The sequence below is a fragment of the Scyliorhinus torazame genome, chromosome 5 (genome assembly GCF_047496885.1).
Source record: "Scyliorhinus torazame isolate Kashiwa2021f chromosome 5, sScyTor2.1, whole genome shotgun sequence".
NCBI classification, from domain to species: domain Eukaryota; kingdom Metazoa; phylum Chordata; class Chondrichthyes; order Carcharhiniformes; family Scyliorhinidae; genus Scyliorhinus; species Scyliorhinus torazame.
This window is the reverse complement of record NC_092711.1, coordinates 211,243,982-211,269,750: the sequence shown is the minus strand read 5'-3', so window position 1 is coordinate 211,269,750 and position 25,769 is coordinate 211,243,982. Positions and strand designations below refer to the sequence as shown.

General features: G+C 56.1%; 2 protein-coding genes across 6 annotated transcripts in view; both read left to right on the top strand.

Moving 5' to 3' along the window:
* LOC140420924 (sodium- and chloride-dependent neutral and basic amino acid transporter B(0+)-like) overlaps window positions 1-8,275 on the top strand; it is a 69,772-nt gene extending 61,497 nt beyond the window's left edge. For 2 of the 5 annotated variants that reach the window (XM_072505075.1, XM_072505078.1), the window contains 3 exons: window positions 1,567-1,676; window positions 1,768-1,938; window positions 6,492-8,275. In XM_072505075.1, the coding sequence (XP_072361176.1) occupies window positions 1,567-1,676; window positions 1,768-1,938; window positions 6,492-6,620 (410 nt within the window). In that variant the 3' untranslated portion in view covers window positions 6,621-8,275. Of the gene's footprint in view, window positions 1-1,566; window positions 1,677-1,767; window positions 1,939-2,169; window positions 2,227-6,491 lie in introns of all 5 variants that reach the window. The other 3 variants (XM_072505076.1, XM_072505079.1, XM_072505077.1) reach the window with 3 other exon arrangements.
* An 11,113-nt stretch (window positions 8,276-19,388) lies between these two features.
* LOC140420923 (sodium- and chloride-dependent neutral and basic amino acid transporter B(0+)-like) overlaps window positions 19,389-25,769 on the top strand; it is a 117,439-nt gene continuing 111,058 nt past the window's right edge. Inside the window, exons 1-3 of the mRNA XM_072505073.1 lie at window positions 19,389-19,610; window positions 20,224-20,377; window positions 21,120-21,251. Of these exons, the coding sequence (XP_072361174.1) occupies window positions 19,539-19,610; window positions 20,224-20,377; window positions 21,120-21,251 (358 nt within the window). The 5' untranslated portion in view covers window positions 19,389-19,538. The remainder of the gene's footprint in view (window positions 19,611-20,223; window positions 20,378-21,119; window positions 21,252-25,769) is intronic.

Genomic DNA, 25,769 nt, shown 5'->3' with positions numbered 1-25,769 from the left:
GCCTCCGTGACGGCGCGGATGTACCTGTGCACCGAGGTTTGTGAGATCCCGAACAGGCCCCCACTTGGTGCCTGAAAGGACACTGTTGCATAAACCTTCAGGGCGACCGTCACCTTGACGGCCACCGGGAGGGGGTGTTCTCCCCCATACCCCTGCGGTGCCAGGTGTGCCATAATCTGGCAGATATGTCGCACTGTCTCGCTGCTCAGCTGCAGTCTTCGATGGCTTGCCCGAAGTTCCTCCGCCTCAGCCTGTTGGGCAGCCGGCTCTCCATCCTGTGTGGCTGCCGTCTGTTCCTCTGGGGCAGGCTCCGCTGCTACATTCTCCACTGCTTCCCGCTCCGCTGCTACAGTTTCCTCTTCCTCAAGCAGGACCCGCTCTTTAAGCTGCAGGGCATCCCCCCTGCGGGGCTGGGGCAACCAGTAGGAAGTCCAACATTGCTGGTTGAATTCCAATATTCATTGTCTGCAGGGGATAAAAGGCTGACATGTTAACATGGTACGTACCCACATGCCCAACGAGGTCCAATGGGCTACATGGTGGTCCCGGATGGCACTGCGGACCCTGCCCTTGCATGTCCCCCTCCCACCCCCACAAGATCCCCACACCCCTGGCCTCAACGGTGCCTGGCACTGAGGGGGCCTCTGGTGTCCATCCCTGCTGCCAGGGGTATCATCAGCTCGCACTGCCCTTGCCAGCGGATTGCTCCACGGCCCTCCTCCTGTGCCCCCTTAGGGGTTACAGTGGGCATTGACCTGGGTGGGCTGCCTGGTGCCCCGCCATCGGGCGGCGGCCGTTTGGGTGGTGGAGGTATGGCAGAGGGTGGGGTGCGGGGGTGGTGAGCTGGGATGCAGGGGTGGTGGGCTGGGGGCACCCATATGGCCAGTTTCACTTTGCAGAAGCAGGGGCTAATGTGGGTGATCAGTGCAGTGCACAGCAAGCTGGCTGTCTTGCAGGCCATGGCAATGGTGAGTGGCAAGGCATCGCCTCAGTCCCGTGGGGGGAGGGTCACCCCAGCCACTCGGCCCATTCACCTTCCCCCCCCCCCCCCCAGTCTGGACCTGGCAGGGCCCCCCTCACTCCAGCCAGCCCGGCAAGTGTCCGGCCCGGCATCCCAGTCAGGCCTCTCTGTGTTCTACCTCCTCTCTCCTTCATCAGTCACGACGCCAGCTTCATGATTTTTAAAAGCACAATTGAAACGCGCTGTCGGGAATTCGGTCCATTGGAGGCCCCAGAGAATACCGGTACTGGCCGCTAATGATATGCATTCCTGAATGCGTTGATGCTACTGTCTGGGCGACGGAGAATTGTGATTTGGTGTCAAATTGGCCTCACTGTGATTTCGGTGCCGGAATCGATTCTCCACTCAATCGCGTTTACCAATTTTGGCATCGGCCGACGGAGAATCTCGTTTTGTATTATATTTGTTGTTGCTGTGATCCCTTATCTGATTTAACCTATTCATTAGTGACACCCAGGATGAGATGAACTTCTACAGTAAACAAACTGCCCTGAAGACTGGACAAACCAAGTGATTGTGTCTCTCTGCTTCCTTGTTGTTCACAGGGGTAAACAGATTCATCAAGGACATTGAGATGATGATTGGGGAAAGGACTTGGCTCTTCTGGCTGTGGTGGAGAGCGTGTTGGACTTTTATCGCCCCGTGTTTGCTGGCAGTAAGGAGCTGTTAAACCTTCTAATGATTTAAACAAAAATAATCAGACTGCAGATATTGTATCTAATTGTTTATCCCATCACATCATCCAGGTAATCTTAATATGGTCCTTAGCAACATTTGCCCCACCAACATATGGGTCTGTTCAGTACCCAGTCTGGGCAATAGCACTTGGCTGGTGTATGATTATCTTCTGTAGTATGTGGATCCCCATTGTTGCCATTGTGAGAGTTGTCCAAGCTGAGGGTGCAACCTTGTGCCAGGTAAGGAAAAACGTCATACAAATTGGACAAAACCAATGGTCAAGGGTGGCCTACAGGATGAGTTCAGAGATTGTATTTGGGACAGTTTCAGACAACTACACATTGTGGAACCAACTAGGGAACAGGCTATTTTGTACTGGTAATATGTCACCCAACATAGTTAATCAATGAGTTCATAATCTGCCTGGGAGGAATGATCATAACATGCTAAACTTTCATGTTCAATTTCAGGGTGAGGAACTTTTGCCTGAACCTCATGTCTTAAGTTAAATGAAGAAAAATATAAAGGTATACAAGCAGAATCCAATAAAATGTACTGAAAAAATAACAGTTGGCAGATAAGCAATGGCAGACATTTAAGGGGATATTAAATAACTCTCAACAATTATATATTCGATTGACAAAGGAAAGGCAGAATCTTTCTGTCCTACTTTGGTGGGGGTAGGGCTGGAAAATGTGTTGAGCCATTCAACAGTCCATTGGCTTTGCAGGACTGGAAAATACTGCCGGCAGGCAGCCTGTAATATTTTGCCCATGAACTCTTGAGAAGATTGATCCATCCATGGTTAATGAAGGGAGTTAAGGATGGCAGTAAATTTCCCGAACAACATTGTGGGTGTAGCTACCGAGTTTGGACTGCAACGGTTCAAGAAGGCAGCTGACGACCACTTTTGCGAGGTCAATTCGGGATGGGCAATAAATGCAGACCGAGCCAGTAAAGCTCACATGAGAGAATATATAAATTTGAAAGATATGGCATAAAATGTTGTGAAGATTAGTGGTAGGCCAGAAGGTTGGGAAAATTTTGGAAACCTACAATGGATGACTAAAATAATAAAGAGGGAGAAAATAGATTATGAGATTAAACTGGAAAGAAATATAACTGCATAAAGTAAAAGATTCTACAAGTATATAAAAAGGAAGAGAGTAACTTAAGTAAACAATGCTCCCTCAGAGCATGGGACTGGAGGTTTGAAAATGGGACACAATGAAATGGCATAGACTTTGTACCAGCATTTTATATCTGCTGTCATGGTATAAGACACTAAAAATATCCCCAAAATATTAAAAAATAGCAGGTCCAAATGAATAAATCACTAATACCACCAGAACAGAAGATTTCAGCAAACTAAAGGCGAAATGGGACTAAAGACGACAAGTCCTTTGGTCCTGATGGCCTGCCTCCTAGAAGTGGCTGCAGAAATGGATTCACGAGTTGTAATCTTCTAAAATCCCTAGATTTCTGGGGCTATCCCAAAATATTGTCCCTTAAAATTTCCATTTTCCAGAATATCCAGAGGTTTTCCCAATCTCTCACTGTTTCTTCGATAACAACATCAGCAACTTTAATTTATACCTTTAATGAAATAAAATGCCCAAGGTGTTTCACAGGTGCGTTCTATAACAAAATCTGACACCCAGTCACTTTGGAGATGTTAGGGCAGAAAACAAAATACATGGTCAACAAATAGTTTTTGAGCAACCTATTAAAGAAGGAAAGAAAGGGGGAGAGATTTAGGGAGGAGGGGTGGGGGGGGGGGGGGGGGTGCATAATTCTAGAGCATAGGAACTCAGCAGCTGAAGGCTCAAAAGGCACCAATGGTGGAAGAATTCAATCAGAGATGTTCAAGAGGTCAGATTGGAGGACTGCAAATATCGCAGAGAGTTTTGGGGCTGAGGGAAAACTTAGAGAAATGAGATCACAGGGAAATTTGAACACCAGGATTAGAATTTTATAATCACCATGCTGCAGGAGCCTATGTAGGTCAGTCCTATAGAGGCGTCCGAGAATCATGTGGCTTGATTCAACCAAAGGGGAACAAAGCCCCATCGCGAGCACCTTTAGCTGCGTGTTTCCCGGTACTCGCACTGCCGAGGAACACATGGCTATGCAATACAACTTACGTTGTATAGGGGGCCTCAACGGGAAATGCGTGGCCAAGGCCGCACATAGCCATGTTTTGTACAATGCAAGAACATCCCTCCTCAGATAAGGGCCAGGATTCTCCCCTACCCGGTGGGGCGGGGGTCCCGGTGGGATGGAGTGGCGGGAACCACTCCGGCGTTGGGCCGCCCCAAAGGTGCGGAGGTCTCCACACCTTTAGGAGCCAAGCTCTCATCTTGAGGTGCTAGGCCCGCGCCGGAGTGGTTCACGCGCCCCCGGCCGACGGGAAAGGCCTTTGGCGCTACGCCAGCCGGGGCCGAAAGGACTTCGCCGGCCGGCGGAAGTCCACGCATGTGCGGGAGCGTCAGCGGCTGCTGACGTCATCCCCACGCGTGCACAGGGGTGGTGCCTCGTTCGTGTCGGTCATGGTGAAGGCTGTGGCCGAGGCGGAGGGAAAAGAGTGCCCTCACGGCACAGCCCGCCCGCGGATCGGTGGGCCCCGATCGTGGGCCAGGCCACCGTGAGGGCACCCCTGGGGCCAGAACGCACCGCGCCCCCCTCAGGACCCGGCGCCCGCCCGCGCGCCTAGGCCCGCCGGTAAGAGAGGTGGTTTGATTCTCGCCGGCGGGACAGACATTCCAGCAGCGGGACTTCGGCCCATCTTGGGCCGGAGAATCGCCGGGGGGAGGCCCGCTGACTGGCGTGATTCCTGCCCCTGCCGAATATCCGGTGTCAGAGAATTCGGCAACCGGCGGGGGCGGGTGATCCCAGCGCCGAGGAGTGGTGTATACCACTCCGGCGTCGGGCCGCCCCAAATGTGCGGAATCCTCTGCACCTTCAGGGGCTAGGCCAGCCCCGGAGTGGTTTGCGCTGAGCCGGCCAGCTGGGAAGGGGCTTGGCATCACGCCAACTGGCACCGAAGGGCCTCCGCCGGCCGATGCGAGTTGGCGCATGCGCGGGAGCGCCAGTGTGTCCTGGCGTCATCCCAGTGCATGCGCAAAAGGCTTTGTCTCCGCACCGGCCATGGCGGACCGGTACAGCCGCCGGTGCGGATGAATAGGGTGCCCCCTTGGCACAGGCCCGCCTGTGAATCGGTGGGCCCTGATCATGGGCCAGGCCACCGTGGGGGCACCTCCCAGGGCCAGACTCCCCCGTGCCCCCCAGAGAACCCTGTAGACCGCCCGCGCCGCCAGGTCCCGCCGGTAAAGACCTACTCTAATTTACGGCGACGGGCAAAGTGCGGGCGGCCACTCGCGGGCCGGAGAATCGCCGGGGGGGGGGCGCTGCTAGCGGCCGACGACCGGCGAGGCGCGATTCCAGCCGCCACCAAATCTCCGGTGCCGGAGAATTCGGCAGCCGGCGGGGGCGGGATTCAACCGAGAATCAAACCTGGGACCCTGGTGCTGTGAAGAAACAGTGCCAACCTGCCAACCACTGTGCTACCGTGCCGCCCAGACATTGACATAGAATCATGGAATCCCTACAGTGCAGAAGGATCTCCTTTGGCCCATTGAGTCTGCACCGACTCTAGGAAAGAGTGCGCTACCTAGACCCACGCCTCCACCCTATTGTCGTAACACAGTGATTCCACCTAATTCATTTGGACAGTAATTGGCAATTTAACCTGGCCAATCCACCTAACCTTTTTTTCAATCGATTTAGAGTACCCAACTCATTTGTTCCAATTATGGGACAATTTTGCGCATCCAATCCACCTACCTTGCACATCTTTGTGTTGTGGGGGCGAAACCCACGCAAACACGGGGAGAATGTGCAAACTCCACACGGACAGTGGCCCAGAGCCGGGATCGAACCTGGGACCTCAGCACCGTGAGACTGCAGAGCTAACCACTGCGCCACCGTGCTGCCCTCCAATCTGCACATCTTTGGCCTGTGGGACGAAACCAGAGCACCAGAGGAAAACTTGCAGACACAGGTAGAAAGTGCAAACTCCAAACTGACAGTCACCAGAGGCCGGAATTGATTCCGGGTCCCTGGCACTGTGAGGCAGCAGAGCTAACCTCTGTGCCACCGTGCATCGGGTAAAGCATACGGAATATGTAATAATAATAATAATATAAAGAAAGGTTTGGTTTCCACTTTGAGCACTCTTTAGATCTCCCTTTGGTTAATGTGTGGCCTATCATGGTTTAGGAAGGTTCCCCCAATGCCTGTGAGTGACGCAGGTCTAATTTTACAAAACTCCTTTATTTACACGCCAGTTCATTCTAAGCATCTAGTTAAGTACATTCCTCGATTCTACAAACAATTCCATCTTATCATCTAAATCTTTTCCACATGACAGCTAATGACACGGTTGCATCATGATACACATCTCATTACCATAACTATGAACCCGAACAGGCGCCGGAATTTGGCGACTAGGGGCTTTTCACGGTAACTTCATTTGAAGCCTACTTGTGACAATAAGCGATTTTCATTTCATTTCATTTTATTATCCACACAACAATATATACTTTTCATATATGAGTTTCAACATGGGAGCATAATTTCTGATAAGCATACATGCTAAATATTTTTCAATATAATATGAATTATCATCTGTTGAATCAAACCGCAGGAGAATCTGATCAGGATGTGTTTTTTTTCTAGTTGTTGGTTAAAAATCCAGCAGGAATGGTTAAACATTTCAATTTTCCTTCTGTAGAAAATCTCTGCTGCTTGCACATCAGATCCTGGTTGGAGTTCAAACATGGAAAAACACAAAGAGAAAAGAAGTAAGAACAAGCCCGATTCTACAGAAGCTGTTAACTCCGTGCTACTTGTCATTCCATAGATGTGAATATTCCTGCTCAAATTGTAAACAGTGGCTCTGAAAATTGTCAGCTGCGTTGGTACTCTCTGATTATAATGACAGCAGGCGTTCTCTGGAACAGCCAGTAACTCGGCCAGGACCCAGATAGAGTGTTGTCTGAACTTTCCTCTGCCCACTGCAAGCATCAATTTGGGGCAGGGTGGTTCTGAGTAGAATTACTGGGGATCAGAGTTCCTGCAGCATGAACCTTCAGTCATTCTCCTGCCTGAGTCCTGGGGCGCGATTCTCCGACCCCCCGCCGGGTCGGAGAATCGCCGGGGGCTGGCGTGAATCCCACACCCGGCAGTTGCCGAATTCTCCGGCACCGGATATTCGGATATTCGGCGGGGGCGGGAATCGCGCCGCGCCGGTTGGCGGCCCCCCCCCCCCGCGATTCTCTGGCCCTGTTGGGCCGAAGTCCCGCTGCTAAAATGCCTGTCCCGCCGGCGTAGATTAAACCACCTACCTTACCGGCGGGACAAGGGGGCGCGGGCGGGTTCCGGGGTCCTGGGGGGGCACGGGGCGATCTGGCCCCGGGGGGTGCCCCCACGGTGGCCTGGCCCGCGATCGGGGCCCACCGATCCGCGGGCGGGCCTGAGCCGTGGGGGCACTCTTTTCCTTCCACCTTCGCCACGGTCTCCACCATGGCGGAGGCGGAAGAGACCCCCTCCACTGCGCATGCGCGGGAATGCCGTCAGCGGCCGCTAACGCTCCCGTGCATGCGCTGCCCGGAGATGTCATTTCCGCGCCAGCTGGCGGGGCACCAAAGGCCTTTTCCGCCAGCTGGCGGGGCTAAAATTCGTCCGGCACGGGCGTTGCCCCTTAAGGTTGCGGCTCGGCCCCCCCCAAGATGCGGAGCTTTCCGCACCTTTGGGGTGGCGCGATGCCCGACTGATTTGCGCCGTTTTGGGCGCCAGTTGGCGGACATCGCGCCGATACCGGAGAAATTCACCCCTGGTGTTAAAACAGAGGATTCCAGTCACTGAACATTGTGGACAAGATCTCCTGCTCTCACAACAATTCTCACCTACAGTATGCAGTGGCTGCATTCCCCTCCCATTAGCCACAGGATGTGGGTGAGGTTTACGCAGAGGGACCTGATCCACACAGAGCCTTATCACCAAATGTCCCACTGACTCAAAACACTGACTGTCCATGTGTAATGCTGACCATCGGAGTATCTGCTGACACAATTTACTCATGACTTGTTGATAGATTCCATGTCTCCCCAGGAACTGCGTGTATGAAATATACAGATCATTAGATCTCATCTGATCAACTCATGCTGAATAATTACTTTCTCACATTAGTATAATTGTGACAATATGTATTTTTATCTTCACTGACATCTGTAACACTGCACTGTACATGATAAGTTTGGTGTGCTTTAATCAATGTAGAAAAATCTCCAACGTGTGTATCAGTGTTCGACTATAGAATCTACAGTAGAAAATATTAACAGGATGTTTTCATGGCACTCTTTCATCTCTCCATTTAGATAATACTCTGCTTTTCTATTTTTCCATCAAAGTGGACAATGTCAGTTTCCCACATTACATGTTATCTGCTAAATATTTTGCCTGTTCACTTAACCTAAAGTGTGTCCCATGGTAAATTCTTCGTATCACTCTTACAAATTGCTTTACTACTTGTCTTTGTATTGTCAACAAAATAGTCTACAATAGAATCAGCCCTTCATGGAAGTCATTATTATAGATTGTAAATCATCTCAGCACTGATTACTGTGGCATTCCACTAATTACAATTTGCCATTTTGAAAATTTATTTCAGAACAATGGGCGTCATTCTCCGACCCCTCGCCGGGTCGGAGAATGGCCGTTGGCCGCCGTGAATCCCGCCCCCGCCCCCGCCGAAGTTTCCGAAGGGAGAAAAATCGGCGGGGCGTTAATGGCGCCGCAGACGCGGAGAATGCCACGGGTCTGCGCAAGGCAGCCGATTTTCGGCCTGCCGATATTCTCCCTTCCGGATGGGCCGAAGTCCCGTCGACGTGATGACCGTTCACGTCGACGTGAATTAAACCTCCTTTTCATCGGCGTGACCCGGTGCTCCAGGCTCACGCCGACCAGCGAGGAGGTGAGTGACGGCCTGGGGGGTTGGCTCTGGGCAGGCGATGGCGTGGCCGCAGTCTGAATGCGTGAGGAGAGGTGTGTCTCGGGTTGTGTGTGTGTGTGTGCGGCGGGGGTGGGGGGGGGGGGTAGTTAGAGTAGGCTGGGCTCCGGGGGAGTGCCGGGAGGGGGTCCGTGCTGGGGTGGAGGTTGGGGGTTGGGGGGGGTCCGTGCTGGGGTGGAGGTTGGGGGGGGGGTCCGTGCTGGGGTGGAGGTTGGGGGGGGGGTCCGTGCTGGGGTGGAGGTTGGGGGGGGGGGTCCGTGCTGGGGTGGAGGTTGGGGGGGGGGGGTCCGTGCCGGGGTGGAGGTTGGGGGGTGGAGGTTGGGGGGTGGGGTCCGTGCCGGGGTGGAGTTTGGGGGGGGGGTCCGTGCTGGGGTGGAGGTTGGGGGGGGGTCCGTGCTGGGGTGGAGGTTGGGGGGGGGGTCCGTGCTGGGGTGGAGGTTGGGGGGGGAGTCCGTGCTGGGGTGGAGGTTGGGGGGGGGGGGTCCGTGCTGGGGTGGAGGTTGGGGGGGGTCCGTGCTGGGGTGGAGGTTGGGGGGGGGGGGTCCGTGCTGGGGTGGAGGTTGGGGGGGGGGTCCGTGCTGGGTTGGAGGTTGGGGGTTGGGGGGGGTCCGTGCTGGGGTGGAGGTTGGGGGTTGGGGAGGGGGTCCGTGCCGGGATGGAGGTTGGGGGGTGGAGGTTGGGGGGTGGGGTCCGTGCCGGAGTGGAGGTTGGGGGGGGTCCGTGCTGCGGTAGAGGTTGGGGGGGGTCCGTGCTGGGGTGGAGATTGGGGGGGGTCCGTGCTGGGGTGGAGGTTGGGGGGGGGGTCCGTGCTGGGGTGGAGGTTGGGGGGGGGGGTCCGTGCTGGGGTGGAGGTTGGGGGGGGGTCCGTGCTGGGGTGGAGGTTGGGGGGGGGTCCGTGCTGGGGTGGAGATTGGGGGGGGTTCCGTGCTGGGGTGGAGGTTGGGGGGGGGTCCGTGCTGGGGTGGCGGTTGGGGGGGGGTCCGTGCTGGGGTGGAGGTTGGGGGGGGGGGTCCGTGCTGGGGTGGAGGTTGGGGGGGGGTCCGTGCTGGGGTGGAGGTTGGGGGGGGGTCCGTGCTGGGGTGGAGGTTGGGGGGGGGTCCGTGCTGGGGTGGAGGTTGGGGGGGGGGTCCGTGCTGGGGTGGAGGTTGGGGGGGGGGGGTCCGTGCTGGGTTGGAGGTTGGGGGTTGGGGGTGGTCCGTGCTGGGGTGGAGGTTGGGGGTTGGGGAGGGGGTCCGTGCCGGGATGGAGGTTGGGGGGTGGAGGTTGGGGGGTGGGGTCCGTGCCGGAGTGGAGGTTGGGGGGGGGGTCCGTGCTGCGGTAGAGGTTGTGGGGGGTCCGTGCTGGGGTGGAGATTGGGGGGGGGTCCGTGCTGGGGTGGAGGTTGGGGGGGGGGTCCGTGCTGGGGTGGAGGTTGGGGGGGGGGGTCCGTGCTGGGGTGGAGGTTGGGGGGGGGTCCGTGCTGGGGTGGAGGTTGGGGGGGGGTCCGTGCTGGGGTGGAGGTTGGGGGGGGGGGTTCCGTGCTGGGGTGGAGGTTGGGGGGGGTCCGTGCTGGGGTGGCGGTTGGGGGGGGGTCCGTGCTGGGGTGGAGGTTGGGGTGGGGGTCCGTGCTGGGGTGGAGATTGGGGGGGGGTCCGTGCTGGGGTGGAGGTTGGGGGTTGGGGAGGGGGTCCGTGCCGGGGTGGAGGTTGGGGGGTGGAGGTTGGGGGGTGGGGTCCGTGCCGGGGTGGAGGTTGGGGGGGGGTCCGTGCTGGGGTGGAGGTTGGGGGGGGGTCCGTGCTGTGGTGGAGGTAGGGGGGGGTCCGTTCTGGGGTGGAGGTTGGGGGGGGTCCGTGCTGGGGTGGAGGTTGGGGGGGGGGTCCGTGCTGGGGTGGAGGTTGGGGGTTGGGGGGGGGTCCGTGCTGGGGTGGAGGTTCGGGGGGGGGTCCGTGCTGGGGTGGAGGTTGGGGGGGGGGTCCGTGCCGGGGTGGAGGTTGGGGGTTGGGTCCGTGCTGGGGTGGAGGATGGGAGGGCAAATGAGTTGGTCCACCTGGCCAGGTGCCAGCCTCCAACAGTTGGACCCATGCGGTCCATGCCACCTGGCTGGGGGGAGGAGGGGATATGGGCAATGATGACATGTCGTCGTTCCCCTCCCCCCCCACCAGGCCGTCATGTTTTCAGACCATCCAGCGATGTTGGCCGCCGTGGTGGCAGCCGCTCATGTCTATGTTGCCCTGGATGAGGAGGAGGAGGAGCGTGCCAGAGAGGCGGCGCAGGCTGCCGCAGAGGTGCAGGCGGCAGCCGCCCAGGCTGGAGGGACACCTGACCGACAGGACGAGGAGGGGGAGGAGGACGTTGCGGCCCCACGGCAACGGAGGCACCCGAGGGCGCCCCGTGTGTACCGGCCCCGACAGTCATACCAGGACCTCACGGACCGGGAATGCAGGAGGCGACTCCGGATGAGCCGGGAAACCGTGGCACACATCTGCCACCTGCTGGCACACCTGTCACCGCGTGGCACTGGCGGGGGACACCCTCTCCCCGTGTCCGTCAAGGTTACGGTGGCCCTGAACTTTTATGCAACAGGGTCATTCCAGACACCGAGTGGGGACCTGTCCGGCATATCGCAGACATCGGTGCATCGGTGCATCCGGGCAGTGACAGATGCCCTTTATGCCATGGCGCACCGCTACATCCGCTTCCCCGTGGACCGGGCCAGCCAAGATGCCCGGGCCGTGGGCTTCTCTGCCGTTGCCGGGTTCCCCATGGTCCAGGGCGCGATCGATGGGATGCACGTCGCGGTGCGGCCACCTGCAGAGAACAGGGCCGTGTTCACTAATAGGAAGGGGACCTATTCGATGAACGTACAGGTGGTCTGCGACCACCGCATGATGATCCTGCAAGTCTGCGCCCGTCACCCAGGCAGTGTACATGACTCATACGTGTTGTCGCGGTCATCCATCCCCATCATGTACGAGGGACGCCATCCCCGGCTGAGGGGCTGGTTGCTGGGCGACAGGGGCTACCCATTGCGATCGTGGCTGATGACGCCTATACGGAGGCCACGCAATGAGGCGGAGAACCGCTACAATGATGCCCATGTAGCGACAAGGGGAGTGATAGAGAGGTGCTTTGGCGTGCCGAAGATGCGTTTCAGGTGCCTGGACCTCTCTGGGGGTGCCCTCCAGTATCGGTCAGATAGGGTCGGCCGCATCATTGTGGTGTGCTGCGTCGTGCACAACATAGCCCAGCAGAGGGGCGATGTGCCGCAGGCAGTGGAGGGCGGAGTGGAGGAGCAGCAGGAAGAGGCCCAGTCCTCCCCAGATGAGGGGGATGGGGGCAATGGTCAGGGCAGACGGGGTAGACACAGGCGGGTGGCTGTCCACCGTTACCGGCTGGCCCAGCGGGCACGGGACAGACTGATAGACGCCCGCTTCACTGACTAGATGGGCGTGGGAATCGGGTAGTATGGCCACAGACCGCACACCATGGCAACAGCCGACCACCCACACCCCCCACCCATCCACCCACCCAGCACCCTCACCCCCCTCCCCAACCCCACACACCCCACCCGCATGCACACCACCCCCCCACCCCCAATTGCCGATCCACCGGCGGCACAACGGGCCGGGCTCACCCAGTTGCGGGTGGACGCGTGTCTATCGCAGGCCATGGAGGATGATGACAACCCGCCTCCGATGAGCTCCTGGCTCTACATCGTTGGACTATGTCTGACCCATGGCCACAGTACCACCATCCACCCGGACCATCCCTGCATGCAGCTGTGACACTGCAGCGCACGGTCCCGTCCTCTGCCCGGGGGATGTTGATGGCGGCCCAGGGGGAAGGGGGCAGACTCACCTGGGGCTGAGGTAAGACCACCCGTCACACACACACTTGCGCTCAACGTACATGACACGCCCGCACACTTTGGACAGAGCACAAAGGCAGCTTCGGTAGGTGTAACATTGACTTTAATAACCAAAGGAGTTCATGCACGTGCCCTAGCCCCTAAAACTCATCTGTGCCCTGCACCCGTGCCAACTTACTCAGTGTCTAATTGTTTGGCCTTACGGGCCCTTTGACTACGTCTACGTGGTTCCCCAGATGGTACAGCAGAACTGGAGGTGGACTCCTGTGATTCCTGCCCTCTGACACTGGATCCCTTTGGCGGCCGTTTCCTGGGGCGTCCTGGCCTAGATGGGCCAGGCTGCGGCCCGGGCGACTGGGATGGCGAGCTGCCAGCCTGTCCTGCCCGTTGCCCACCCGATGCACCTGGGACGGAAGGGGGGAGTCCGAGGTGTCGCGGTGTACCGGGACCTCCCCTACAGAGGGAGCCGGGACGGACCACACCACCTCCTCCTCCCTCGGGGTGCCCGATGGCCCCCAGGCCTCTACATGGGTGGGGGATGCGAACGGACTGGCCATCCAACGCGCCCCCGACATCTGGCGCTGCCAGTCCTGGAGGCCCGTGCTGGTATCGACAGGGGTCTGCAGGTTTGCAGCCATGGAGCCCAGGGGGTTGTCAAACCCTGTCTGTGACAGTGCGACGCCGGCTCGCACATGGCCACTGGCGCCGATGCCCTCAGCGATGGCCTGCAGAGACTGGGCCATGGCCTGCTGAGACTGGGCCATGGCCTGCAGAGACTGGGCCATGGCCTGCAGAGACTGGGCTATGGCCTGCAGAGACTGGGCTATGGCCTGCTGAGACTGGGCCATGGCCTGCTGAGACTGGGCTATGGCGTTGAGCGCCTCTGCCATCTGGCGCTGGCACTGGCTCATGGCGTCCTGTGAGAGGGCAGCCATTTCCTGGGCCACAGACGCCGCCTGCACGGAAGGCCCCAGGCCTCGCAAACCGTTCCCCATGTCTGACACCGTCGCACCCATTGCCTCCACCGCGGACGCCACCCGTGCGGTGTCAGCCTGGGTGGCACGCATGACCGGGACCACTCCCAGCTCCTGGACGCGGGTGGACTCCTCCACCTGCGACCGCAGCCGCCGCAAGCCACCCGTCACCCTATTCGCTCGTCTCCGTGTCGGTGGTTGCATCGGATCTATGTGTGGGTGTGGTAAATGCAGGAACCCGGGATCCATCTGGGCGGCAGATGTTCGCTTGGCCTGGGCTGCCCTCCGACCGCCCGGTCCCTCTGCTGCTCCTACCTCCACCTGCTGTACCGGGACGGCTGTGTTGTGCGCACCAGTGAGTGTACCAGACGCCTCATCACTAAAGTGCCCAACCGTGGTGAGTGTTTCTGCGATGGTGGAGGGTGTTGGTGACAGCAGTGGCATTGTGTCGTGCTCTTCGTCCCACTCTGACTCCATGGCACTTTGGGGTGGGGGTTCGTCTCCACCCATCCACTCTGAGTCACTGTCCGGTATTTCGTCTTCCCAGGTAGGGGTGTCCTGGGTAGTGCTGTCCCGGGTAGGGGTGTCCTGGGTAGTGGTGTCCCGGGTAGGGGTGTCCTGGATAGTGGTGTCCCGGGTAGGGGTGTCCTGGATAGTGGTGTCCTGGGTAGTGGTGTCCTGGCTCGGATGTGACGGGGGCCTGTGGCTGCCCCCCTCATCACTGGGTGGTCGCTCCCGCACGTGACGGGGGTGTCGTATCCCTGTTGCTCCAGGTCTCTCCGTCTCCCGTGGTGTGCGAGGGGCATCCTGCGGGCGTCGCATGCTGGAGGGTGCGGGCCTCTCCGTCTCCTGTGGTCTCCGAGGGGCATCCTGCGGGCGTCGCATGCTGGAGGGTCCGGGTCTCTCCGTCTCCCGTGGTGTGCGAGGGGCATCCTGCGGGCGTCGCATGCTGGAGGGTCCGGGTCTCTCCGTCTCCCGTGGTGTGCGAGGGGCATCCTGCGGGCGTCGCATGCTGGAGGGTGCGGGTCTCTCCGTCTCCTGTGGTCTCCGAGGGGCATCCTGCGGGCGTCGCATGCTGGAGGGTGCGGGTCTCTCCGTCTCCTGTGGTCTCCGAGGGGCATCCTGCGGGCGGTGTGCATCTGCGGGGATGGGTGCCTGGACGTTTGGTCCTGCGATACACAATGAAGCATGCATGGTTAGACATCAGGCAGTGATCAGGTGATACGGGGGAGGGGGATATAGGGGAGGGGGGAATTTAGGGGAGGGGGGATATGGGGAGGGGGGTTATGGGGGAGGGGGAATATGGGGGAGGGGGGGTATGGGGGGTTATGGGGGAGGGGGGTATGGGGGAGGGGGGATATGGGGGGTATATGGGGGAGGGGGGATATGGGGAAGGGGATATGGGGGAGGGGGGATATGGGGAGGGGGGATATGGGGGAGGGGGGATATGGGGAGGGGGGATATGGGGGAGGGGGGATATGGGGGAGGGGGGGATATGGGGGAGGGGGATATGGGGGAGGGGTGATATGGGGGAGGGGGGATATGGGGGAGGGGGGATATGGGGAGGGGGGATATGGGGAGGGGGGATATGGGGGAGGGGGGATATGGGGGAGGGGGGATATGGGGAGGCTCACCCTGCCTGCTCTGACGAGGTCGTTCACCTTCTTGTGGCACTGGGTGCCTGTCCGTGGTGTCAGGGCCACAGCGGTGACGGCCTCTGCCACTTCCCTCCACAGACGCCGGCTGTGGCGTGGGGCAACTCTGCGGCCGTGCCCGGGATACATGGCGTCCCTCCTCTGCTCCACCGCGTCCAGGAGCGCCTCCACATCGCGTGACTCGAACCTCGGGGCTGAGCAACGGCCAGCCATCAAGTCGGGTGTTGCGGTCGGCTGTTCCGGCCGGGTGGGTGGGAGCTGCGCGGCCTTATGAGCCGTCACGCCGTGCAGCGCGTATGACGCTGCACGGCGTGAACCACTGCGCAAGTGCGGATCCCGTTACGTCGCTGCTAGCCCATTTCAGGCCGCAGACTATCGGCCCATTTTTATGACGTGACGCAAGTGGGATTTGCGCCGTTTTTTGCGCCGATCGGCGGACTTTCCGCCGATAATGGAGAATTTCGCCCTATTTTAGTTCCTGTTCGCTAATTCTCAGTATGTGTTAATCTTTACTTTTTGCGGCGCCCATTTATACGACACCTTTTTGAATGTCTTTTGGAAATCCAAGTATGCTACATCTATTGAATCCCCTTTATCCCTCCTGCTTTCTACATCTTCAAATAATTCTCATAAACCTCTCAGACAAGATTTCCCTGTCAAAAAAAAACATTTTAACTGTGCTTGATTTTATTTGAATTCTCTAAATGTCCTGCTTTTTAATAAAGGATTTCAGCATTTTCCCAATGACAGAAGTTCTAATTGGACAACCTGGGGCAGCACGGTAGCATAGTGGTTAGCACAGTTGCTTCGCAGCTCCAGGGTCCCAGGTTCAATTCCCGGCTGGGTCACTGTCTGTGCAGAGTCAGCACATTCTCCCCGTGTCTGCATTGGTTTCCTCCGGGCGCTCCGGTTTCCTCCCACAGTCCAAAGATGTGCGGGTTAGGTGGATTGGCTATGCTAAATTGCCCTTAGTGTCCAAAAAAAAAGGTTAAGTGGGGTTTACTGGGTTATGGAGATAGGGTAGATACGTGGGCTTGAGTAGGGTGCTCTTTGTAAGGGCTGGCGCAGACTCAATGGGCCGAATGGCCTCCTTCTGCACTATAAATTCTATGATTCTATGTATGTCTGCAATAGTTTAACTGAGTTTCTGCCACTGTGGGCAGCTCGAGGATTTGTCTCAGTAAGCAGGATACCTTTACCATCTGCGCATCCACTAAAATGTGTTTTTCAGAATGCCCAAGGCTGTGAGTACGGCATCATTAAAGTTAAGCCTATCATAGAACCTCCCCAACTGGGAACATGAGGGCAGATGAATTAGCCAAGTAGGACATCCGGGAGGGGGAGCCATGGCTCCGACCTTCCGAACGGATTAATGCCCTGACGGTAAGCCAGGCTATGGTCGATGACCTTAAACAAACTCAGTGCAGTGACCAGTACCTGAAACAGATCCAGGAAGGAGCACACCCGCCTTCTTTTATAAGTGACGAGATACAATTACAATAAAGGACGGGCTAGTCCTTAAAGATGGCTGGTACGTGTTCCCGATTAGGGACCGCACCCAAATTATTTACCAGCCTCATGATGTCCAGGACCACCAAGGGGCAGGAACCAAGGGTGAATGAATTAAGGGATTCTGCTGATGGCCGGACAAAGATAAAGACGTGTGGCATTACGTCGAAAACTGCACAGTCTGATCCCAGAGCAAACCTGACAATATACCCACAAGGGAGAACTGAGACACACCCGCCCCGTAGAAGGCCCCTGACAAATCTGCAGATTGATTACATCGATCCCCTACTGCCCGGCTCAGGAGGTTACAAATACATCCTGGTCATCATCGACATTTTGAGTCGAAGCCTTTCCCATTCAGATCAATGTGGCCAAAGTCACGGCAGATATCCCAGAGCAGCAAATCTTCACTAGGTGGGGTCTCCCTCGAAGTATAGATTCCGACCAAGGCATTTGTTTCACCGCCCAGATGATGCAGAAGGTGATAAACTTATTTGGGATCAGCCAAAAATTCCACATTGCATTTCACCCTCGATCCAGCGGGATAAGGGAAAGACCATCCCAAAAAATAATCACACCTGGAACAAAGTCCTGTCCTTTATTCTAATGATAGCTTCCAGTAGCTAACAGTTTCCAGTTCCATTGGGTTCAGCCCCCCCCTCCTCCCCTTACCCCTCCCCCCTCTCCCCCCACTCCCGTTACCGGGTGAGGGACCCTGTTCAGTGGTAGATAAGGCAAGACCATCTGGCTACCATGTGCTGGTGGATTCTGGGAAGGCCGAATGGCACCATTTGAACCAAATGAACAATGACCTATACCACCTATCACTGGCGGGTATTAGAGCAGCAGCCTCTGGCTCCCACCCCCTGGGCCTGGACACTGCCCCCTTGCTGCCAGTCCCACCCCCACAGACCCCACACACAAAACTCAGTCTAATGTCCCGAAGGAGAAATAAACAAGTCGCGATCAAACCACGTACTCTCAAGGGCACTTGGCGAAGGGATCACCAGGAACACCTGGTACGGTACTCAGGTGGGGAGGTGGTGGAAGAGTAAGTCCCATGTAGCCAGAGCCTGCCCAATTAAATAAACCACCACCTTAAGTAGAATGCAGAGACTCTATAGTTCCGAACTGTAATGAGGAGAATGTAGTGTTAATTAAAAAAACCCTAGGCCCTGCAACAGACCCCTTGTTTTTTTCCCCTCGATACACACTTTCCCACTCCTTTAATTTCACTGAGGAAAATCTCCATGAGGCGGCAGCAGATACTGATTCTGCTCAATGAATAAACATTGTGTGCAGATTTCCCTTGCCTTTCTCGGACCATATCATTGCTAATCCCAAGACGAGAGCGACTACTCTTGATTACAAGGTCACATTTAACAGAAGGTGGCATCAGGAAGCCCGAGCAAAACTGGATGCAATATGAGTCAGGCGGAGAACTCTCCGCTGGTTGGAGTCGTGCCGAGCACTCAAGAAGATGGCTGTGGTTGTTGGAGTTCAGTCATCTCAGCTCTGGGCCATCACTGCAGGAGTTCCTCAAGCTCGTATCCTAGGCCCAACCATATTCAGCTACTTCCTTATCAGAAGGTCAGAAGTGGGGAAGCTTCCTGGTGATTGCACAATGTTCAGCACCATCAGTGACTCCTCAGATAATGAAACAGCCAATGTCTAAATGCAACAAAGCCTGAACAATATCCAGACTTGGGCTGACAAATGGCAAGTAATGTTCACCCCCCACAAGTGCCAGGCAATGACCATCTCCAACAAGAAAGAATCTACCCATTGACCCTTGACATTAATGACATTACCGACTATTAAACATCCTGGGTGTTACCATTGACGAGAAATTGAACTGATCTGTCCATATAAATATTGTGGCTACAAGAGCAGGTCAAAGACGAGGAATTCTATGGCAAGTAACTCACCCGCTGACTCCCCAAAGCCTGTCCACAATCAATAAGGCACAAGTCAGGAGTGTGTGGGAATACGCTCCACTTGCCTGCATGAGTGAGGACAAAGCAGTCCATTGATTGGCATCCCTTTCCACAAACATTCACTCCGTCCACCACTGACGAACAGTAGCAGCCATGTGCACCATTTACAATATGCACTGCAGGAGCTCATCAAGGCTCCTTCAGCAGCACCATCCAAACCCAGTACCACTGCCATCTAGAAGGACAAAGGCTGCAGATAGATGGGAAGTTGTAAGTTCCCCTCCAAGTCACTCACCATCCTGACTTGGAAATATATTTCTGTTCCTTCACTGTCACTGGGTTAGAATCCTGGAACTACCTCCCTAACAACACTATGGGGGGCACCTTCAGCGGTTCAAGGAGATAGCTCACCACCAACTTTGCAATGGCAATTTGGGATGGGTAATAAATGCTGGCCTAGCCAGCGAAGCTCGCAACCTTGAAAAAAAGCTACAGTTCGCTTGCTGTTCTCTTTAAAAATGTTACTGTTGTCAAACCTGGAGCAGCAGAATAACTGCAATTTGATACTGAGTGATGAGAAACTAATGCAAATAAACTGTGCTAAAAACAGATAGTATGAAAATTGACAAATGAACAGCAGGATTACTCAGGGAATTTGGATATCACCAGTAGCTGAATATTCAGATGTACAGCACTTTAAGCAGCCTCGGAGACTCATTCCTGACGGGAAGAATTATTAAATGGCGAGAAGCCGAATTAACTAGAGACTGGGAGCAGCTTGTTGACCTTTGTCCTACTTAAGACTTACATCCGACCTCAAGTGGAATAATCATACCGTCATCCAAAAAATGGACCAGAGAAAATTGGCGCTATCTGGGTTTTCACAGAAAGGCTATCAAACCCATCTTTCAGAGAAAATGGTGAGTAATTTTGTCAAAATGTGACAGAAAACTCATGTAAAACTCTGAGAGGTGCTGATGGTTTGGGGATTTTGATTGTTGTGAATTGCAGAGTCTCTTTGTGGGGCTCAGGGTGTTTCCAACTGATTGCTGTAAAATAGAGAACAGCACACTGGGCTGGATTTCTCAGGGGGGGGGGGGTTGCGGTGAGGGAGGTGCAATAGAAACCGAATGACCCGCTTGCTGCTGTCCTCACCATCTCTGCTTCAGTGGCAGGTCTTTTCTACTGCCCACGTGCGTGACACTGGTGCAAAAGACTCTTAAATGTCTCCTTGTCCGACGCCCGATAAATGCTCGTTCGTTATCTTGTCAATTAGTCATTTCAAAATGGTGGGTGGGCGGCTAATTTTGGCACCCGCTCACTTCCGTAATTTTGATGTGCCGGGGACAGCACAGGTGGAGAAGAGTGATGGCAACATGCCCTATTTGGCAATGTAAAACCAGCCTAATGTTTCTGCGCTGGGTGACGGCTGCACTCTTCGTTAGGGTTCTAGTCTGAGAAAGTCTAATTTCTGAGTTGTCCGTTTCCTCTCTCCCCCCCCCCCCCCCCCCCCCCCCACCCCCCCCCACCAAGTCTGCCACCAATGAAGATGTGGTTGAAAACGACGACAATGTGGAGCGAGGTAACTGGTCGTCGAACGCTGACTACTTGCTCTCATTGATCGGCTGCGTTGTGGGTCTGGGCAACATCTGGAGATTCCCTTACGTGGCTTACAAAAATGGAGGAGGTAATGTAGAAAAGTATGAAACACAGGAGAGAGAGAAGGGCAGAATTAGGTGGATAAATTAGTTGATTTCCCTACACACTCATGCCGGCACTTACTGGGATGCCAATGTTTTTCTTGGAATGTTCCTTTGGGCAGTTTGCCAGCCTTGGACCTGTTGCAGTGTGGAAAGCGGTGCCAATGTTCCAACGTCTGTATTTATTCTGCAGCACACGTTTGGCAACCAATGAAATGAGTAGCAGCGTTTAATTCATATTAATATTATAAGTTTCCTCATCAGACAAACATTTGAGCCATCATTGGCGAAGTAGTAACTGCATTCCGATCTGCTGTGCGCTTTTACAAAGATCAGTCTTTTTTAGAAGATGGGATTCCACTTTTTTTAATGAAGCTTTTGGAACTGCAGCTGGGAACTGAACATCCCCCACATGTTAATGACCAATTCACGTCATAACATCGTTCAGTAACCATGGCAAATAAAATAGGAGCGAATTAAGTCAAACTGAAGTGTTGTACAGGGAAAAAAGGAAGTAAAAATATTTCTGAGAGATGAAAGGTGGATGGATAGAAGGTAGATAGCTGGACAGACAGAAGCACCCAGACAAAAATGCTTTCAGAGAGGCTTCAGGGGTAATTTTAACGCAGCCCGCCTAGTGGAAACAAGGTTGTTCAGTGTGAATGGGTGACTTTACCACACCACCACCCCCACACCCCATCCATTGAAGTCTGCTCCTATATTTTCCAGGTGCATTTCTCATTCCCTACACACTCATGCTGGGTCTCGTTGGGATACCAGTGTTTTTCTTGGAATGTTCCTTTGGGCAGTTTGCCAGCCTCGGGCCTGTTGGAGTGTGGAAAGCCGTGCCAATGTTACAAGGTTAGTGATTATTCTGGAACATATGACTGGCAACCAATTTAATGAATAATAGTGTTTAATCCATATTAATGGCGGCACGGTGGTGCAGTGGTTAGCACCGCTGCCTCATGCTGCTGAGTACTGGGGTTCAATCCCAGCTTTGGGTCACTGTCGTGTGGAGTTTGCACATTCTCCCCGTGTTTGCGTGGGTCTCACCCCACAACCCAAAGATGTGCAGGGTAGGTGGGTTGGCCACGCTAAACTGCCCCTTAATTGGAAAAAATTTAAAAAGAAATACTAGTCATATTCTCCTCATCAGTCAGACATTTAAGCTGGGCTTGGTGAAGTAGTTAGAGTTATATAGTCATACAGCACAGAAGCAGGCCCTTCGGCCCATCGTGTCGATGGCAACCATCAAAAAGCAATCTGTACTAATCTTATCTGTTGTTGTATTGTTATCTGTTGTGTGTTTTTAGAAAGATAATTACTGACAACACATGGTGCATGAATTTATTTTTGGCCTTGTTCCAAATTTAATCAGATATTAGACCCAATAGCTGGAGAATCCTACCTTTCCAGCATTATTGATGCTGATGTTGGTTGGGCTTGTCATTTTCTAAAAGAATTATTCATTGTTTTAAATTTAGGTAGAAGAAACAAAAGAAAATCAACAATTTATACAATGTATTGTAGGCCGGAATTCTCCAGGCGTTGGGATCAGATAAATGAATCAATAGGCGTAATTTACCTCGTCACCTGCGGGAAGCGGCTTGCCATTGGTCAGCAGTGGGATCTTTTGGTTCACCCATTGTCAACGGGATTTGTCGTTGAATGCACCCCTCGCTGCCGGGAAAACCCGCGGCAGGGGTGTGCCATCAGCGGTACCAGAATAATCTGCTGTCGTGAATGGCCAGAAAGTTCCCTCCATTAAGTCAGGTGACTGAAAGCCTGGTCAGAGTCATAGGGGTGGATTCTCCACTGTTGGGATTCTCTGTTTTGCCGGCAACCTGTGGATTTCCCGACGGTGTGGGGCCGCCCCACAATGGGAAACCCCATTGGCCGGCTGGCGAGACGGAGAATCCAGGGAGCGTGCCGCACCAGAAATCTGGCGACGAGGCAGGTCCATCCGGTGTCTCTCCCCCACACCCCCCAGGCACAGCCCCGAGATTCACCTGGTGTTGAGGCGGGACTTGCTGGTGACCTGCCGCGCCTCCTGCTGCAACCCCACGACATCCTGGAGCACATGTCCGGGGGTGACACCGACTTTTTGGCACTGCCGCCACCAACACCCTCCACCATCCCAGAGATACGCACCTCAGCTTGGCACTTAAGTGAACAGGCTCCTGCGGCACTATCTGTTGTGCACCACACACATCAGGTGGAGGTAGGACAGTAGGAGGGCTGCCTGACCGCAGATGTGTCTTGCGCTCCTGGAAAGGATGGTCTCATCAATGTTGGTGATGCAGAGCTGGGGACTACATGAGGGGGGTGTCAGCAACAATCCAATGCCTGCAATTGCAGTTGGAGGAGTCCAACTGCCTGCAGAACCAAGAGGCAGTGCCGACAATGCATGCCAGTCAAGCCAACACCGCACGGGTGGCATTCGCATAGAGGTCTTATGTGCAAAGGTATCGGCCATGGGTCAAGATGTCCAAGGCCTGGGCACTCTGTGCGGGCGGTGGCCGAGGCTCACAAAAGGGCAGCCATGTCACAAGCAGCTATGTATCAGAGCAACACAGACATTACAGCGGCGCTCCAGAGCTTCGTCCAGTCACAACAGATCATTGCTGTGGGCATCGAGGGCATTGGCCTGAATCAGAGGGTCCTAGCTTAATCCCTATGTGATGTGTTGCAATCCCAGAAGGGTGTTGTACAGTCCCAGAGGGAGGTGACCCTGCTCCTGTGCTCCATGGCCACGTGCATTGAAACCCTGGACATAACGGGAGTGGGCCTCCAGGGCTGGCAGCGCAAGGTGATGGCGGAGTCCTTGCAGCTCGCTCCGGCTGAACTCATGTCCCAAGGAGTAGACCGGGGGCCATCAGGCACCATGGGAGGAGCAGGCAATGGGGCCTGTGCCAGTGATTCCCGCAATGGAGGTGCAAGAACACCACAGCACCTCTGAATCCCTCCCCCTCCCTCGTCCCCCCGTCCCCCCCACCTGCCCCTGGCGCATCCATGAGCAGCAGGCAATGCTTCCACAATGACACCCGGAAAACTGCCAGGCCTATCTTGGGGCGGTCGCTCCAGAGAACGGCCTCCAAAGGGGACCCAGGTCACAGGGCGAGAAACATAGCAGGCCGCTTCCGCTTCTGGGGCGAAATTCTCACCCAACGGCGCGATGTCCGCCGACTGGCACCAAAAACAGCGTCAATCAGACGGGCATCGCGCCGGCCCAAAGGTGCGGAATGCTCCGCATATTTGGGGGCCGAGCCCCAACATTGAGGGGCTAGGCCGACGCCAGAGGGATTTCCGCCCCGCCAGCTGGCGGAAATGGCATTTGTTGCCCCGCCAGCTGGAGGAAATGGCGTTTGGTGCCCTGCCAGCTGGCGCGGAAATGCGGCGCATGCGCGTGAGCGTCAGCGGCCGCCGACAGTTTCCCGCGCATGTGCAGTGGGGAGAGTCTCTTCCGCCTCCGCCATGGTGGAGGCCGTGGCGGAGGCAGAAGGGAAAGAGTGCCCCCACGGCACAGGCCTGGCCGCGGATTGGTGGGCCCCGATCGCGGGCCAGGCCATCATGGGGGCACCCCCCGGGATCAGATCGCCCCGCGTCCCCCCCCAGGACCCCGGAGCCCGCCCACGTCACCTTGTCCCGCCGGTAAATACCAGCTTTGATTTACGCCGGCGGGACAGGCAATTTCTGGGCGAGACTTCGGCCCATCCGGGCCGGAGAATTGAGCGGGGGGTCCCGCCAACCGGCGCGGCCCAATTCCCGCCCCCACCCAATCTCCGGTACCGGAGACTTCGGCGGGGGCAGGATTCACGGCGGCCAACGGCCATTCTCCGACCCAGTTCAGTGATGCACATAGGTTAACGATAGGGGCTAGGGCACCTGTTTACCAACGTTCCGAACTGACTCGGTCTTCTGTCTGAAGAGTGTGGTGGATAATCTGGAGCGGAGGCTGTGCCTGGTGGGGGAGGGGTGATTGGAGGCTGGTGGTGTGGGACGCGGTTGGTGGACATGGGCATGGGCAGGGTCCCCTGGGGTCGCCCTCGGAGGCGGCAGGGGATGGGGCCAGATATGTGGGGACGCCATGTGGTAGGGCCTACTGGGTGAGTGACCCACCGCCGAACACCCGCCCCGGTACCCACAAGACCCCCCCCCCCCCCCCCTGTCCTCCCCAGGATCCTGTTCCCCCAATCCCACCACCCCAGGAGTTCGATGGGACCGTGAGATGGAATTGTCCAGCATGCATGCAGGGATCACCTGGGTGGATGGTGGAGGAAATGCAACTGAGGGCAGGTAGGACCTCATCAAACAGCGCTGAGCACCAGAGCCCACCTCGCAGCGAATCATCATCATCCTCCATCCCACGGACCAGACCCACTGCTACTGCCAGCACTGAAGTTGGTGGGAAACATGGAGGGAGGTGCAGATGCAGGGGTGGGACGGGATGTTCAAGCTGTCCGTGGCCAGACCCCTTGCCAGTAAACCTTGAGCCAATCAGATTGTTCATGCACGGTATCCCTGCCTGCCCAGCCTGACCCTCCTCCACGTCCTCCTAGTCGGATGAGGCCTGGCGTTCATCCTCCTCCTCCAGCATGCTGCCTCTCTGCTGCGCGATGTGGGAGACTGGAGGGCCCCACCAGAGCAGTCCAGGCACCTGAACCGCCTCTTCAGAACGTTGGTGTGTCACTCCACTATGCTCCTGGTCGCAGCATGGGCATCGTTGTAGCGGCTCTCCGTATTGGTCTGTGGCTTCCAGATAGGTGGCAACTGCAGCACATGGTCCCTGTCACCCAGGAGCCAGTCCTTCACCCAGGGGAGTGCCTCGAGTGTGCCAGGCTGAAGGCGTCCTGCCTGGGTATCGGGCGCAGATGTGCATGATGTGCAGCTGGTGGTCAAACACCAACTGCACGTTCAGCGAGTAGAACCCCTTTCGTGATGGGCACCCCCTCATGTGGTGGTTCTTGTAGGGGGACATGCATCCTGCTGAACACTCCCTGGACCTGGGGCATCCCAACACCAGGTACCCACCCTGGCACACTCCCGATCGCAGAGCAGACGTCACGCCAGCGACACCCTCAGCTAGCCGCCCCACATGTCCACCAGCTGTTACCAAGTGCTGTCTGCACATTGCAGACCCACCCCAATCCATCCTGTCCCTAGACAAGCAGGCACAAAGGACTCACACCACACCGCCGCTGCGGCCCATTCCATGGGCCCTGCCATCAGGCATATCACCAAGCATGGCGCCGGTTGGCGAAAGGAACTTGCTGTGAGCTAAGACACGGGCAGCAGGTCATTAGATGACCTTGGGTTTACATAGTGTAGAATGTGGGAAGCCATCCGTATGTGCATTGAAATAGCCAAATCGAAGTT